The sequence below is a fragment of the Manis pentadactyla genome, chromosome 5 (assembly GCF_030020395.1).
Source record: "Manis pentadactyla isolate mManPen7 chromosome 5, mManPen7.hap1, whole genome shotgun sequence".
NCBI lineage: Eukaryota > Metazoa > Chordata > Mammalia > Pholidota > Manidae > Manis > Manis pentadactyla.
In genome coordinates, this window is record NC_080023.1 from 57,026,955 (window position 1) to 57,045,655 (window position 18,701).

The window sequence follows — 18,701 nt, forward strand, 5'->3', positions numbered from 1 at the left end:
AGGCAGGACTAGCCCTGAACGTCAGCTAAATGAGGGAGGAACTGAGTCACAGGGCTGCTTTAAGGTCTATAGCCAGGTCCAAAGTCTGCAGGTCTGCCTCTGGAGGCACGACTAGGAACGTCTCCTGCCAGAGCCCGGGGAAAGCAGGACAGCTCCTCTGCCAAGGCAAGGAAGGTATGGTGCTGATGTATAGTGCCGTTTCAGGACCCCTATTCTGCCTGAGGTCAGCGGACCTCCTTCCAGGTGCACAGATGGGCGTGTCTCCCCGTGGGTCCCTGGGCTGGCCTAGCACTCTTGGGCCACAGCTGAGAGGGCCTGGAGCTAAGTTACAGGGCTGCGGTAGGATCTGCAGTAGAGACCAAAGTCGGCAAGCTGTTACCCAAGGCAGCAGCAGGTGTGGGTCCTCCTGGGTCCCTTGGTGGATGATGCTGGTGGCAGGACCAAGGCTAGTCAAGGCTCTAGCCAGACTCCCAGGGATCTGGGCAGTTTCTGGGTCTAGCTAGGGTCATTGTTGGCCAGCCTTCCACCTGGGTGCAGGCCTGCCTAAAATGAACTTCCTCAATCTTGGGCTCCATTGGGGTCTTACAACCTCCTACTTAGGTCCCAAACTCCCACAGAAGCTCTTTTACCTATGGATGGCTGCCTAATAATTGTTGCTGTGGAGTCTGTGAGCAAGGGATCTCCTATTCTGTCATCTTGCTGACATCACTGATCCGGCTATGAGCATTTTGATAACTATAAAGTTTGAAATAAGTCTCTAAGATAGCTCCTCTTAATGCAGCAAACTTCAGCCCATTCTACTCTGCACTGAGCAAACCACCATCTCCAGCATAATGCTCACAGTCTAGGGGCAGATTCAGGATCCAGAAAAGACCCAACATGTGGAATTAATTATGAAAGTTGAGGCTTTCAGGTCTTTCTCCTGTTGCTTGGTATTGAAAAAATATATTATGCTGTAATTTTATTGTTATAATTATTTTAACACACTTAAGTATACACATTCTGTTCTTATGAATACAGGGGTATATATGTGTGTGTATGTGAGTGGTATGACTCATGCACCTGAGATAGATTTATGAAGGGTAACAGATAACATTGAGAAAGTTAGATTCCAAATATTTTGTCTCAAATTGTTCAACCATCATGCTGCAGAGTCACACGACGTTCCTTTACCAGGCAGGGATGCAGGAAAGGATCAGGAGTCACATCGCTGCTTTTTGTGTATCACTGTAGGACTTATTCCTCAAATGAGCCCCTCCAAAGCAAGAGATACTTTCCACTTTATATGGTCTGGTGTAGAGGGTTTGGTCATTCTAGGACCTGTGCAGGTACTTTATTTCCTTCTTGAATGGCTAAGTGGTGGGAAACAGGCAGTGAAAATCCAAGGAAAAGGGAAAGCAAACACACAAACAAAATCCCACTGTGGACTGAACTTAGATGGAAAAAAATGATGTTAAGAAAATTTTAAAAATGAAGACTTAATTCTTGACTGACGTTCTCAGGATTATCCTGAGGAGACATGGGATGGTCTTGGCATTTTAGGGAAGTAATGGGAGAAATACAGGTTGATGGGGAATGGACTGTACTTTGATATTTCATTTGATACTCACTTCTCGAGGTGGAAATAAAAAACAATCCTTCTCCTATGTCTCCGGGCCTCTCCTCACATACTAGGGAGCAGTGTGACTGTCATGGAAACAGGCTTCTCCCATTACCAGTGGGGAAGACTGAGCATGCAGAGACAGGAAATATGGAGTATGACTACAGATGGAGAAGAGGGAATGGGAGAGGCTCACAAAGCCTAGATACAAACACTGCCTGAAGCTGGGAAAGAACACAGATATCAACAGGAAGTCCAAGAGGTTTTTGACATGCTGCTGGTTGAAGTTTGATAGAAGACAAGATGGATAAAGTGATTTCAGTATAAGTAAGAACATAGTTGGACTTTGAAAATATTTTAGTTTATGCAAAACTTGAAGGAATATTGAAAGAAATAACTTTATATTCTGTCTTATTTTTTCAAAATTCAATTTATTTCTTAACCTGAGTGTTGTAAACTTTTGTGCAAATATAACCTTCTTTTCCTCCTCTATTTCCATGAACCCTATTCTTCATCCCTGCTAAGACTGGCCAAACTGAGGTCCTCAGTTTATCCTTAAACTCTCTCCTTTTCTAGATCTTTAACTTTCCCTCCTTATTGGCTTTTTTGCAGTAGAATGTGCACATTCATAAATGAAGTACACATATATAATGTGCTTTTAAACAATATTTACTCTGGGTGCTGCTTATGGTAAGATCCTCTCTTAACCACTGGCCAGTAATATGATGCTGAGAAAATATTTACTCTGTTTATACATCAGTTTCTTTACCTGTAAAATGTATTTAATAATAATATGCTCCTTGTGATTGTTGTGAGAATTACTAGGGTTAATATAGAATGCTAGAATTATGCCAAGCATTTAACACTTAACAATGTTATGATAAAAATGAATATATGTGGACATACATGGATCTTGATGCCTTGTCCTCTTCGGGCTCCGTGTTTCTTCCCTTTTCTTTCCACCATCAAACTGTTTACTTTCCAACCTTAATGCTACCTAATGAGAGTTAACTACATGTTTTTGTCTTATTTCCTTAGCTCCCATTTTCTTGGTCTACTTTCTGCCTCCACTATTTCCCTGAAATAGCTCATATGAGGTTCAGCAACAAAACCTCAAATTAGATAAAAATGGGTCAGTAGTTTGTTAAATGGCCTAGATTTTAATACTATTTTACTTTATTTGCTGAAATTCTTACAACGGTTCCTGACTCATTGTACCCTTCTGGTTTTTCACCAGTCTTCCATTTGCTCTACTCAGTGTTTTCTTGTTTGTTATTTTGTTATGTTATGGCAGCCTCTCTCTAATAAATGTGAATGTCCTTTATTTATTCACCAGCTCAGTTAATAATTACCAAGTGCCTTTTATATCTTCCACTGTTGTAGTGTCTTCATTTTTTTCTGTTCCTTTCACTATCCACACCTTTCTTATTAAAAGTATTCTTTAATTAAAATCTCCACTAAATAATTTTTATTAAAATCTCCTTATATGAACTATTGGGAGAGGATTTTTTTATCCATAGGGAAACTGAGTCATGCTGAGTTGGAACAGTCGTCATGTTAATAGAGGACTCAGAGCTCCTTGAGCCCTGTTTGAACACTGGGGGCAGTGATTCCACATGTGTGCATGTGAGCCTAAAGTCTTTAAGAAGTAACGTGTAAGTTGTCAATTTCTTGTGCAAACAGGGCATCTGTGTTCTCTACTCTGTATCTAGGCTGCATTACAAGCATCTCGTGACATTCACTGTGACTCTTAAAACACGACTTTATGCACTCTGTCCATGGCCAACAGAAATGCTGAACAAATCTCTGTCAACACTTTAATATAGGAATCTCAGGATTTGGGAGCAAAACCACATCACATTCTCCAGACTGTTTTTCTGCATTTGGGGGTTTACTGAGCTTTGGTAGAGATGGAATGGATGATTGATGTGGCAGATGACTAGGTGATCTCTTAATATTCTGATGTCCAATAATAAAAGTCACTGTGAATTTGTAACAAACCAATAAAAATGAATCACTTTGAGAGTGAATAAAGTTTTGGATCAGACCATCAATTAAAATACCCTGAGCAGTGAAGAGCTGCTCAGGATAAAGGACAAAAGGAATCTTATGGACAAGAAAAAGGTGAAATTATCAACTTGAGCATGCTGAGCCACTGTAGGAGCTGGCATTGTAAAGGCCATGCAAAAGTGTCGTGGCTGATGGCACCTTGTCTCTGCTTTGTTTGGAGGTGAGAATTTCCTTATCTGGGCAACAATAAGAATGACCATTCCTATAGGGAATCCATCCTAGCCTTTTTTATCCCTTTATGGCTCCAGGACACTGACTAATGCAGTTTGTACCACTCAGGAGTGAGTTTTATTAGCTGGATTTGTTGAGATTCAGTTGAAGGAGAGATGTACAGATACTCAGGCAGGAGGAAAGAAATCAGGTAATATCTCATGGGGTTGTGAGTGGGAATGGCTTCCCTAACTAGTATGCTTCAATATTTCCCTTAGACATATTTGTTTCTCATTGTTACAGCTTGGAGTCACGCAGTCTGGAAGCTGCATTTCTCAAGACTGGGATGATTCCACTCAGGGCTATGGCCATGATTTACTTAGACTGGAAGACGTGAATACTCTTTGATTATTTTGAACTCGTCTGCTTCACAATTCAGTCAGAGAAGTCATTACTCTATTGGCTTGCAATGATTGGTCCAGAAATACCAAAGATAAATTAAGTTGCTGACACATGATATATATAGGCAAAATTTTGTGTACTACTCACGATTAATTAATCGTTAATTAATACTCACGATTAATTAATCGTTAATTAGTACTCACGATTAATTAATTAATTATTAAGGACACATTAATACTCTGATGTCCAATAGTAAAGGTCAGTGAAAAGCTGTGGCACATCATTCTGACAGGACATCCTATCACCCTGATTTAGAGTGGATGAAGTTTGGGCTATCCTAGCAGGTGCAGAGCCCTGCTAGGTGCAGGTCCAGAGGAGATGCTGCCAGAGAGTAAGGGGCACAATGGATTGTTTATGAACAAAGTAAGTAAAAGTACTGAAGTTCAACCTTCTGAGCATCTCTTAGAGTGGGGGATGTAAGAGCTGTGTGAAAGTACTCTGGCTGAGGGGACTCTGTTTTGTTAGATGTGACAATTCCCTCATCTGAATGGTTTTATGAATAATTGCTAAAGAAAGTAAATTCTCAACCTTGTCTATCTGCCTGCCTATCTATCTATCTATCTATCTGTCATCTATCTACCTACCCACACAAGTGTATGCTGCAGTTCCACTAACGAATGCAGCTGGTATCACCCAGGAATTTTTGCTAGCTGGCTTCTGAAGATATTTGGGCAAAGGAAGAAACCTGCAGGTAACAGAAGGCAGGAGTGGAGAAATCAGGTGGGCAGTGGCTATTGAGCAAAAGCAAATCTCTATGCAATGGGTGGCCATTCTCAGAAACTAAATGGGCGCCTGTCCTTGGGTAGTGTTCATTGCCACAGTTGGCCAGTGCCCCTGTCACTGGATCTTAGCCATTTACTTTATTCCAATTGCAGAAAACAAACTGGGCAAGTAACAAACATAAATAGCTCTTCTTGAAACATAAAAAAATTGTAAAAGTCAAAACATATCACCTTTTAAAAATGCTAACATTTAACAAACACGTTTTTTAGCCTTTACAAAAAATTTGTAGAATTTAATTGCATTTTCAGTAAGGTAAATGTTCAAGAAGGAATATTTATTTGTTCCCATTATATGGTTATTTTTAAATTGGAAGTAATTTTTAACACACCGTACTGAAATAAGAATTTCAAAATTTTCAGTAAGATAATGGATTTTATGTATCGCCCCAATAGTATATCAAATATGGAAATTAAAACTGTTAGGCAGAGCTATTAAGTTTATAAGGGATAAAGAAAGTGCAATCTTTAATCTATTTGTTAAATTAATGAAACTGATTTAAATATGAACATTTGCCTTTAATTAGTGATTTACATTGATAAATATTTACTATAACATATTCCTAGTAAAACAGATCTGCTATTATCTTGTGTCCTTGACATCACAATAAATGGCTGAATTTAAATTTGTAGAAGATAGAGATTGAAAAATAAAGGATCTTACATTCTAAACAAATATATGCTTTTGATAGGAAACAAAACCTTTGATTATAAACAGTTTTTATAGATTATGGGCATTTTGATTTTAACTATAATGAATTTGCATTTAACTCTAATGTTATTGATTGTATTGTTAAGTAAAATTTTTGAAAGTACTAAAGTTTTTTTCTATATTTCTTATTGTCATTTCCTCTAAAATCATCTGTTCACCTTTAACATATTGCCGACATTGTCTGTGCTCAAGAAAATATAGTGACTGAGTTGATCTCTTTTGTTTGAAGGCTGTCCCCAGACCCTTGCATTAAAGGGCACATGAGAATAATTGTAGACTAAAGGCAGGGTCATAGGCTCTGATTATCTGTGTGTTGAATAGAAATTTGTAGACCTTTCTTAGTGTGATGTGCCATTATAGTTATTATCAATTCAGGCTCTGACCCCATAACATTGGACAGGCAGAAGTGCTTATTTTTATTAAAGAAGAAAATCATTACTCTTCTTATAACATACTAATCTCCTGTAATGGTTCCCTGGTTCTTAAGTTCTAGAGGAACTTGTGCATTTTATTCTTCTGTCTTCCCTACGTCCTTCAAATTCAGTTCACCTTTTGTGTGCTTCCCAGAATTCAGCATATTGTCAGTCAGCATATTCTTAAGATTAAACATAATGAAAAAATTGATATGATGAATAGAATATACATAACATTATTAGTTGTTCCTGTGTCAGGAACGAGTAAGAGGGAGAGGCACCTGGGGAGAGACTAAGGAAGATTGGGAGTAGATGCCCACTAGTTAATGATATTGTTGAATTCTAGGCTTTACCTCTAGGCCAAGGGAGAGGATTGGGAACTTTGAAAACAGATTGAGACAATGTGTTTTCATTAAGGTCACTGTGATGAGAATGAACAGATTGTCCATTCAGGCCTTTGGCCAAACTTAGATCTATTCCCTCTTCTTCTTCCCTGCTTTACCAAGTTTTCTATAAGAAAGCAAACAACATTTTGTGACCAAGAATATAACAGTGGCCACACAGGCCAGCAGGAACCCAATCACATCCAGGGAGTGGTACTGGAACCAGGTGAGGTCGTGGGCAGCTGGCCGCAGGTGCTTGGCTCCTTTGTGGCGCATGACAAACTCGATCCAGAAGACTGCTCGATCCAGGGGCTTTACAGGCTGATCATGTTGAATCCTTGATAACCTCATAGCATTCTCTTTATAACTGGGAGGCAAAAACATAGAAAACGGCTTATTTTTTTTCAATAAAAGTAAGTATGTGATACACGTTATACAAGCCAAAAGCAATAGATCTGCTGAGGAAAAATTTAATTCCTGCCATGACATGTGCAACCATGCTGGTTGCACAGCATTTTCCAAGTGAAGGGAGGGTGAGAAAGAAAGAAATTCTTAATAGAATGTGGTGAAAAGCAAACATTAATCAATCAGAGTAAGCTTGTTGTGAAAGTATAGCTTAATTTTTCTAAGAAGGAATTTTGATATTGTGTATAGTTTCCAGGATTGTTCTGAGACCAAGATTATAAATAACCTAATTTTGTGGAAAAATTGCCATTAGAAAGTCCACAACGATGGCATCTAATATCTGGCTAGTTAATGATAACTGACACAGGGCGCTGAGAGTCAACATCAGGGAGCCTTTCTGCAGGGCCTGGGATCTTGGCACTGTGATTATTACTCCATTGCACAATTTACATCTTTGTGGTGGAAAAGACAGTGTCTATATTGGCAATGTCAAAGTTGGATGAAGATCTTAGGAAAATTTTAGCAAAGACAAAGTCATGGACTTTGAGTTTTTAAGGTAAATAAAAACATCTTGCTAGCTTTAGAGCCCCTAATCGGTGTGGCATCCCAGGAGCAATAGTTATAGAGGTGGTAACTGTGATGACTTCTCAAACAACAATGGGTATAGGTATGCATTTGAGAGGCAAGTTATGTCTTCACTTGCGATTTCTTGGTTGGCTGAGCCAGAATTAGTATATTTCCTTTTGGTTTCATGTTAAGAATAAAAGTTCCAACCTGGAGACATGAAGATGGCAGAAGGTGATTTGTGAAGAGATCATTGTGATCATCATTGACCAGTGAACTTAGTACACTGGACCCAGCAGCAGGGTGTAATTTATTTGTGTTCTTTCTTTGTGTGCAGTGAGAAAGCAGTCATACTCTATCTCAATTGGACTGAAATACAGGTAAGGTCAAAACAGTCATTTCACATGGTTCATCCTAGTACATTTTAGGCAAACCACAGTGGTGATAAAAGCTTTTCTCTTCAAATCACATTTTTGTTCAAGATTTTCTGCATTTATAGACAGAGATTTAAAATTTGAAATACACATATACTTGATAGATGAATTTGTATTTGTGAATCCAGATAAAAATTTAGTATGGTTTCCTATAAATGAGATGGGATAAGAAAGGGTTATGCTCATATTTAAAGTGATTATATAACATTTTAGTGCACACTGTTTTATGACTGTTAAAATATTATGAAATATTGTATTACCATGGTTTATGTTTTTAAATGTAATTTTTTGTGTTCCTTAATTCTTCTAAGGAATACAAAAATAGCATACAAATACATCTCTATACATATTCTACACTGAGCTGTTTTGTTCCCAGATAATTTCAGAATTAGTGTTAGGTTAGGGTTAATATTAAGTTATTTTAAAATACATAATTTTAGGTATTTTCTTGGAAAATTCTCATAGTATCTATGATTCTGTATTTTGCACCAATAATTTTCAAATCAACAATAATTTTCAAATCAGCAATAAAATTTAATGAAAATTCTATGAAATGAAGTCAAAATTTAAAAAGTACTGAACTTACATACTCTGAAATTTAGTAAAATGAACCAAATTATCAACAATTAACAACCTAGTGATAGACTAATAGATTAGATATCAAGATCATCCTTTATGAGATAAAAGATCATGGTAAGCTTTGCTGAGACTCCTAGCCCCTGATCCAGTTCCTGAATTGATGGGCTCTATACTATTATGAAAATTAAATCTTAACAAAAGTTATTTGATTGGACTATGGTGGGAGGGTAAACCAGATTACTGGGGCTGAATTTTTAGAATAGATTCAAGGCAAATACTGAGTGTCTCCCTTTTGGAAAAAAAACATAAGCCTGTTGGTCTAGAAAACCCTGCTACTAGGGCTTTGAACAGATGGTTTTACACAGACTGATTCCCTTAAAGATAGTTGCACAAAATTCTGTCTGAGTTTCCTCCCCTTCTACCTACTGAATTTCAGGTGTCAGTAATATGACTGGAAAATTCTATCTATCCTTCAGTTTTGCCTCTGAATAAAAATAATTGCATCTGAGATAATCCGGGAAGAAGTTTAAATAGGAGGCATTACATATATTCAGAGCAAATACTGAGACAGCTAGATGGAAATCATGCCTTGATAAAACTTATACAATATTGGGTAAAAAACATAAAAATGTCAGACTTAGAATGTGATTAGCATAATATGTAATTTAAAAAAAGAGCTGAAGTATAATAACACTGGGAGGGTTATGAATAAGAGAGTCAGATTATATAACAAGAAGAGGTGTTGGATATAGGTGAACTGTTGAAATAACTTAAAAATAACACTTTAAAGGATTAATAGAGAAATTAAAGACAGCAAGCAATGCTCATGGAAAAAAAGTGAATTTATTAATTTATGGACTATTTGAGGCAATCCTAGTGAATGAAGAAAAGTAAAAACTGATTAGAACAATGAGAAAATAATACAGAAGGAAAACAGACCAATTTTAACATAGACAACATTGAAATCTGATGTCCTTGAAATAGAAATAAAAAATGGAACCAACAAATATTCTAATAAATACAAACAAAAGTCAAAAAAAAAACATTAATCCTGTATTAACAATATTGAAAGACATACCTATGCCCAGGGAAATGTAGAAAATAATTTATAAAGATACATCATAATTAAAAAATAAGTTTCTGAATCAAAAAATTAATATTTCTTCTCTAGGTTGTAAAAGAAACTAAAAGAAAAAATGGTCAGATAGGCCTCATCATTTAAAACTAGAACATGAGTAATATTTACATAGTTCTGAAAAAGAAAGGCCTAAGTATATTTCATTCATATAGGTCTCATTCTGATGTCAAGGCAATGAGCAAACACATAATCTCAGGGCACTCGATATTCTTTAGTCCTTACTGAGAGAAAATTCTATATGATATATTTAGTTAAGACTGAATTGAAAAAAATAAAAAATAAAGACTCAATTGAAAAAATTGTGGAATAAAGCATCTCTGATTCAAGAGTGAATATTTATTCCCTTAAAATATACTAAAAAGACTAAATTTGAGGAAAACAATTGCCATAAATATTGACAAATTAAAATTTTAAGTAATACTAGAGATGAGGCTACTTCCATATTAGGAGTTTAGTGGTTAGTTGCTAAAATTAAAGCACAGAGTTAAACATAAAGACCCCAAACTATATATTTATATATTAAATTAATTCTTCACTTTGGTGAGATATTCAGAGAAACAAAAGTGAGACACAATGATATATATGTAAACTCAATATAGTTTATATATTCACTTCAATTAATCTTTAGCTAATGAGGTAAAATTCAAAATTTTGTTTAGAAATCCACACATAGTACTAACAATATTTATAAAATGATTACCTACTCTACCTCTCCACACATAGTACTAAACAATGTTTATAAAATGATTACCTACTTTATCTCTCCTTCCTTTATATATGCATATAATGATGAAGAGTATACACTCAGTGTTGATGGTTATTCTCAAGCAATTGGGCAAATTGTCACTTCCATTTTTGTTCTTACTGGATAGTTACAATATTTAAATAAGCATATATGTGTGTGTTTATAAAAATAAGCCTATTATTCAGGAAAATACCTATGACTTTCTGTAATTATTAACATTATTTATTTTGAAAAATCACTGATAGAATATTTAAGACTTAGTCCTTTTTTTCCAATTTCAGCAAATCACTTCAGCAGTTTGGGAAATGAAATAATAAAGTGGTTTCTATATTGGTTATGTTATGGTTGTTATTTGAAAATAAACAAGTTACAAAGGCATGAAACACTGGACATTCAGGGAATGGTAGGTAATAGCCAATGGTGAACCTTTAGAAAACAGCAGTACTTACAAAGGATTGTTGGTGACTGCTCTCAAGGCACTGAGCAAGTCTTCGCTTGTCATTGTGTTTATGTTCACCTCCACAGCTGCTCCTTTGGCCTTCATGTGGGCGATGTTATCAGGCTGGTCAGCAAACATGGGCACTCCCACCATAGGGACCCCATGATAAATAGCTTCATAGATCCCATTGGTTCCACCATGAGTGATAAAAGCTTTGGCTTTGGGATGACCTGGTTTGGGGGTTGGGTGAGAAATGGGTGCGGATTTCTTTACAATACATAAGCAGAGTTTCAGAGAGAGAGAGAGAGAGACAGAATGGGGAAAAAACTATGGGGTAACTTAATGAGGAAGGCAGCATTTTCTATAAAAGCTGAGCACATGTGGTATGGTTATTTCAGAAAACTATGATCCCAGGAAAGAAGGGATTATCTTCCTCTGCATTATCTAGAAAGTGATTATCCGCACTGAGGAGGTGATTATCTGAACTGAGATTGAAACCTGATGAGACTCTTAACTGAAGATGCTCTTTTGTGACAAGAGGGAACATGGATCTATAAAATGAATGGCCAATACTTTGATTATATCTGCTTGAAAACTGGAAGCAAAATGTGAAAATTTTAAATTATTAAACATCTATTGAATTTATTTGCTGTTAAACAGTTAACTTGTCCATTACTCAACTGTACAGCTTTTCTTCCCCATAGTCTTACCAAGGAGATCATTCTGGGGTATCCAATCATAGAGCCGAGTATTGCTTCCTAATGTGGCCGGTTTCTTTCCTGTGTACCTCCATAAAACCTGTGGAAGACAATGCTTTAATTTTACAAGTTTAAGTGCACAATGAAGGCATTTAAAAACTGTAGAATACTTTATGTGATAGTGAGAGAAGTGTACATAAGGGCTACTTTGCAAACACTGAGATATGGTAGGATTGTTAATGTCTACCATTTTTGAAAGGGCTTGTACTAATAATCTAATAGCTTTATCATTTTTATATTTATCACTTAAAAGTCTCTCGCATGAGATTTTAAGTGAAGAAATAGAAAACAAATCAGACTAATTTAAGCAATCAGAATATGGGGGTCAAAAGTCATTAAAACAAATGCTATGCAAATTCATTTGTATCATGAGGCCATCCTAGCACTAGTGTTTCAAATATAATGTTTTCCAAAAATATAATTAGCTTTAGATTTTAAGTTTCTCATTCTGGACGATTGTCTTCCCTTCTTCCAATTCTTCCATCTCTCCCTCCCATTTTTCCTGCCTTTCTCCCTCCCTCCCTCTATCCTTTCATTCCTTCTCAGTTACTGAAAATAATTAACGCTGAGTAGGAGGTTGGTTTATATTTCATTGCTTAATAAAGTATTAACATCTTGTTAAGACGTTATCCTTTTATCACCTATTTTTTTCTTTTGTTGCACTCTGCAAGACAAATTTCAGATTTAATATTAATAGGCAGCAAAGTTTTAAACAGAATACTTTAGGAATTAAAATTAAAATCCAGTTTTAACTGGCCTAATTATGCACTTATTTTTTAGAGCTTTATGCACACTAACTGATGCACAAATATAGAGTCATGAATAGAAATCTAGAATTGTAATGACAACAAAATTCATGTTGCCTGAATGTCATAAATTAGAAAATATATATTGTTTGACAGTATTATTAGATTTTGAATTGTTTTTAACTGTAGATATTAGAATTTAGAAATATTAGGCTTCTACTTCTAAATCAACTACACTTTGACAAGAGTCTTAATAAAACCTAGAGACAGGAAGTGTATTTTTGAGCATGTTTCTTCTCTATGTACAAACTCTCTCTTTTCCTGGACTTTGGAGCTAACACGCTTGAGAACTTTTGGGAGTAGTCAGTGCAGGTCTTACAAGTTCAAATGGTAAAAGGTTATGGAATCTTAAAGTTTTCATATCTGTTTTACTGAAAACATACGACTATATAGAAAGATGTTATCTTCATAGTAATGCAAAGTCCCAGAAAGCAAATAATCAAAGGTGCCCAAATATGCCATTTTAATGTTTTGAGGAATTTTTACTTGAAAGTGGTGTCAGTTATGCTCAGCTTTGATCTGCAGAGAATACTTCTTAGCTACTCTTGCTCTCCAGTTGGCAAAGTTACCGGCTGGCCAGGATCAGATTTGTACAGACCTTCTGTGGGATCTGAGCGAGTGCTGAGGCAATGACATTAGCTTTTTCTTCCGTGAGGTTTTTCACCATTGACCCCAGAGAAAACACCACAACACCATCTTCACCTGAACTTTGGACAAATTCTTCCATTTCCTACAGAGATAAAATTTTATTACAAAAGTTCAATATCACAGGGGAAAAAAGTTCACCACACTTTTAGATAGGCAGAGTCCAGAGAAGTGTTAGAGACGTTTGACTGGTTCTGTCTTCTGCCACATAGAATCATTCCAGTCTTTTAAAGAGGAAAGTTGTTTCTGAAAAGTATGACTTGAATATATAACAAGTGATTACAAATAAAGGCTTGATCCAAACATTATACAAAGTGAATAGGTAATAAGAGACAGCTCTTTTCATTGTCAAAGGAACTCTTACTCCAAAGGCTTAATTTTAGGAACCAACAGAGTTGTTTGCAAACTCATAAAAATTCTGTGGAAGGAAACATAACAGGTTCTGGTCTAGACTATTAAATATTTTAGCACACCAGTTAAGACTAATGAATCATTAATAAATTGATCTAACTTCCTATACACAGATATTCAGGATATTTTTCTCATGTTCACTTTTTCCCTGATTAACAGGGCTAAAAAGGAATTGTTTATAAGTGGGATATATATAGTAATATGTTTTAAAATGTAATAACACAGTTAAGCTCCTGCTATTCTCCTGGTTTCATTTACAAGACACTGCTTCTCTTCCTTCCCACAAGAATGTGACACTAGCTGCATGTTGTTAGTTTGAGCCTTAGCGCAGAGGTAAAATATAAATTTCTCTGCAAATAAAATTCTCTAAGTCACTCCCTACAATTGTGCAAGGAGGCACTACAAAATCTGGGGATGGCCTTTTTCACATTATAATCTATGTGAATGTCACCTAGGGATGTCATGCTTTCCCTGTGCAACTATTTGTGGCTGTCCTGCAATCACTATATTTCTCAATTTAATGCTAGCAAAGTTACTAAGGCAATGATTATGCCATAAATGGAAGCATACCACTGTTTTAGCTTACTTAATGTTGGTAGAATATCACTGAAGTTCCAGGAATTGGTGTTTTACTATATTGACTCATTTCCCTAAACAGAAGGTGACTGAATAAACACATACAGATTTACATACCTAGCAGTTGGATTTGGACTCTTAATTTGACTCTGATTGCTTTTTTTTAATCATATTTAATTATGCATTTTTTATTCAACAAGGTTATATAATTATTCACCAGCAATATAGGCCATGTGTGGTATTCATATTGCCCAAATGTCTTGGATTTGTAATGGAATACTCTTCCCTCTCTTGTAGAAACATGTCAGACTTGTTTTTGTGAAATTGTGTGTGTGTCTGTGTGTGTGAGAGAGAGAGAGAGAGAGAAAACTGGGGATGGGAGGATAAACACAATAGTGTGGCATGGAGTATTATCTAATAAGCCATGGAATAGGTCATGTCTCTCTCTGTACCTATGTTCAGATATTGTTTTATTATCTGCTGTAATAACACTTGCCAGAAGCTATAACTTGACTAATTAAGAAAAGCATATACAGAATCTGAAATGAAATTTAAACTTAAATTTGCATCTAACTCAAAAGAGGAATCAAGAACTCTCCTGGAGCACCATTTAACCTGAATATTCTCAGAGATTATGTTCACTTACCTACAGCCCAACCAAATGAGTGCCATTCTCCTCACTCCCAATTGATGATTAAATACAATACTCTTATGATGTTTACCTATTATTTTCTTACATTTCTCAACATTATTTTCTTCCATTTATGGAAGTCCACACTTATTCTTTCATGACTTTGGAATGTGATATATAATTTTCTTTGACTTTGGAAAAACCTGACATTATGGTCATAAGGAATCAATTCTATGTTTGGATCCCTCAGTTCTGTGACTTTTACTTTATGCTGATGACTCCCCATCTTTTTCTAATGCTCTCTGTTAAGAAAGAGACCTTGTATTAACCAAATGATTACTAGAAATCTTCACCCAGAAATTCCTTTGACTCTTTCAAGTAAATGGGTCCAGAAATGATGCATCATTGTCATCTCCCACCAATTATTTTCTATGTCAATAAAGGCCCTGGTTCTTCAAGAAATGCTACTGGATTCCATCATGTTTTTAAAAAGCAATTGAGTATAACTATTAACTGGATTCCATGTCTTCTGTCTACACTTATGTCTTCTTACTGATCAAAGCTGGTAGAATTTACTCACAAGTTCTCATGAAAGCACCTGTATCACTCAGTCACAGTAATGTCCCTTTCTTGACTTCATCATGCTTGTTAGGAACACTGCAACAGTCTCTTAGGGATTTCCTAGGCCCTATCTCCCTGTCCCTTCAATCTGGCACCCAAACTATTGGCGCACTCATGTTGTTAACTTGCCCACTTGAATCATTTCCATCTTCAGCTTAAATATCAAAGTAAATGCCAAAAAAATAAATCATTCATGTGACACCTGTGTGATTTGTAAGATAGATCCAGAATAGCAAATGGAAGATATCAGCAGTGTAACTGTTACTGAAGCTGTAAAGTTTTTAAAAAATAAGGATTTTATCAAAAGGTATAAAAAATCCCCCATGGTAATAGTCCTACCTTAGGTAAGGGTTTGGCAGGTTTGCAATGCAATCCTCCAACAAACTCAAAATTAGGTAGATATGGACGAGGAAATTCAAAATCCCAGTATGTTCGAATCAGCCAAATTTCTGCTTTTCCCATTGTCTCACATAAGGTAGTGGGTCTTCCTAGAGAAAATGAAGAAAGGTAAGTGGAGATTAATATACATGTTTGCTGGGATAAAATGTACCACTAATTTTCTGATGAGCTACTGAGGGAAAAAGTAAATCTATGTCCTCTAGATTAATTATCATACCTAGATGTAAAAGGAAGGGGAAATTAAAGTAACAAGGAAGGAAAGAAGAAGGTAGGGATGGAACAGGGAAGGGAGGAAAGAAGAAGAAATGAAGGAGAGGAAGGACAAGAGGTAGGGAAGTGGGGGTGGGTAGGTGGAGAGGATGTTTAGGTAGGGAAAGAACAGTAATACATATTATTTGACAAAAATAAATTCAATCAAAAATTTAACCAGAACTCCAAGTACTGATTAATTTAATACTCTTTGTTTCTCTCCAGTTAAATGCAGATAATAGTTTAGCTCTCTCATATCATTACCAGATTCCCTCTCAGTGGTTCTTTCTTTTCCAGTCAGGAGTGTCTCTCTATCTTCCAGCTTGTATTTTCTGGCTCACTAATAATGTCGAAGACTCCTACTAATTGTTTATTTTATCTTCTTGCGTCAAATCCCATCACTTCAGTTGACTTCCCATTATTTTCTCAGTAGGCATGATTTATACCAATACAACTCCCTTTGGAATGTGAAGTACACATGTACATATCCCCAGTATAGCCCGCCTCGTATAATGTTATCTTTAAATCATGTTTTTAAAAAGCAATTGAGTCTAACTATTAATTTTAGGAGATTTGTGGAAAGAGTATTTCAAATGACCAAGTCAACCATTTTTACACAGAGAAAACATTTCCCACCTAAGTAAAGAAAAACTCAGAAAAGAATTCTCCTTTCATAAGTATTCTAATAAAAATTGGTGACCTTATACACCTCAGTGTGGATAGCCTATTTTTAGAGTTATTACTTCGTAGTGTTTGAATATGTCTCAGGTCATACAGACAAATTCCTTAATTTGATAATAGAGAAGCATTTCTCAAGAACACTTAGCTTGAAATTGCCAGAGATTGGATGAAAATACCAACTCACAGCTTCCACTCCAAATGTTTATGTCCTTCAGATTCTTGTTACATGTTCCAAAGACATCCTGCCTTTATTACCAACTCCCTAGGTGGAATATTGTTCATAACCTGTGGGCCACATTTTAAGAAAGACCTAACTCAAAGTCTTCACTAAATTCTATATTTGAAGCAGTGGTGCACTGTAACAAATATAATGACAATGAAAAGTGAAGAGAAGAAATATACAAATGTTGGTATATAATTTCATAAGACATTTAAATGTTTTACTAAGGAATCATGAGAAAAAATATGGACTTAAAATTTACCAGCAATCTTTTTTCCTGTAAGTGTATTATTCACACAAAATGAGGTAAGATCACAGTGGAAAATTAGCTAAATAATATGTAATTAATAAATAGTCTATTAGATTTGAACTACAAGGTAAATACTGTTATTTAAATCTATTATTTTAAACCTACATGATGAGTCTACTGAGACAGTTTTTAATTTCAAAGAATTCTTAGAATTAGCCTAAATTTATGGCAAAATGCCTCCCTGTAGGTAAGTGAGACAAGAGGTAATTTCAGTGGGGGACAGTTACTAACTGCTCAGAGGGAAGTTACTTATTTGGATTGATATCTAGAAACAACTTGTCTGGGCTCCCTATGTCCTCACAGATGCATAGACTTTGCTATTAACACACCCAAAAGTTATAAGCGATAAACCGACATTGACAGGTCATAATCACACAAAGTCCATAGTTTTCATTGCAGCTAATTCCTGGTGGTGTAAATTCCATGGGTTCAGACAAATGTATAATTATATCTACCTACAATTATGACATCATATGGGATATTTGCACTGCCCTAAAAATCTTTAGCGCCCTTCCTATTTATTCCTCAGCCCACCCAACCCCTGACATCTACTGATTTGTTTGTTGTTTGCATAGTTTTGCCATTTCCAGAATTACATATAGTTGGAACCATGCAGTATGTGGCCTTTTCAGACTGGATTCTTTCACTCAGTAATATGCATTTAAGGTTCTTCTATGTCTTTTCAGGACATGAAAGCTCATTTATTTTTAGTGCTGAATAATATTTCATTGTCTGTATCTACCATAGTTTATCAATTCACCTTCTGAAGGATATCTTGGTTGCTTCCAATCTTTGGCAATTATGAATAAAATTACTGTTAACATCCATGTACAAGTTTCTGAGTGGACATATTTTCACCTCATTTGGGTAAATACCAAGGAGCAAGATAGGATGGTAAGAGTATGGTTAGTTTTGTAAGAAACCTTTGAAATGTCTTCCAAAGTGGTTGTGCAATTTTGCACTCCCACTGGCAATGAATGAGAGTTCCTATTCCAAACTTGCCAGCATTTGGTGTCTGCATTTTGTTCATTCTAATAGGTGAGTAATAGCATCTTATCATTTTAATTTGTATTTCCCTCATGACATATGCTATGTGGCAACTTTTTATATGCTTATTTCCCAACTATATATCTTCTTTGGAGAGGCAACTGTTAATATCTTTGGCTCATTTTTAAATCAGGTTGTGTGTTTTTCTTATTGTTAAGAGTTTTCTTTCGATGTATAGGGTAACAATCTTTTGGCAGACATGTTGTTGCCAATATTTTCTCTCAGTAGTGGCTTATCTTCACATTGTCTTCTTTTTTTTCTCTTCTTTGAATTCTGGATCTTTTTATTTCAAATTAAAGCTCTTCATTAATGCAAACTAAAAAAATTCATTTTATTTGACATCAATATAAGAGTAGATAAAACTAAAAACATTTTTGTCTTCAAGTGTGTGGCAAAATAAAAAAGGTTTCAATCACATTAGCTAACTAGGAGTGGGGAACTGAGTAGTTTATTTTTCCGCTTAAGAAGCATTCC

General features: G+C 35.7%; 1 protein-coding gene across 5 annotated transcripts in view; it reads right to left on the minus strand.

Moving 5' to 3' along the window:
- Nucleotides 1-5,559: 5,559 nt before the first annotated feature.
- LOC118928668 (UDP-glucuronosyltransferase 2A1) overlaps nucleotides 5,560-18,701 on the minus strand; it is a 47,593-nt gene continuing 34,451 nt past the window's right edge. For 3 of the 5 annotated variants that reach the window (XM_036918130.2, XM_057502293.1, XM_036918129.2), the window contains 5 exons: nucleotides 15,661-15,809; nucleotides 13,036-13,167; nucleotides 11,584-11,671; nucleotides 10,884-11,103; nucleotides 5,560-6,936 (listed from right to left, as the gene is read on the minus strand). In XM_036918130.2, the coding sequence (XP_036774025.1) occupies nucleotides 6,660-6,936; nucleotides 10,884-11,103; nucleotides 11,584-11,671; nucleotides 13,036-13,167; nucleotides 15,661-15,809 (866 nt within the window). In that variant the 3' untranslated portion in view covers nucleotides 5,560-6,659. The remainder of the gene's footprint in view (nucleotides 6,937-10,883; nucleotides 11,104-11,583; nucleotides 11,672-13,035; nucleotides 13,168-15,660; nucleotides 15,810-18,701) is intronic. The other 2 variants (XM_036918131.2, XM_036918128.2) reach the window with 1 other exon arrangement.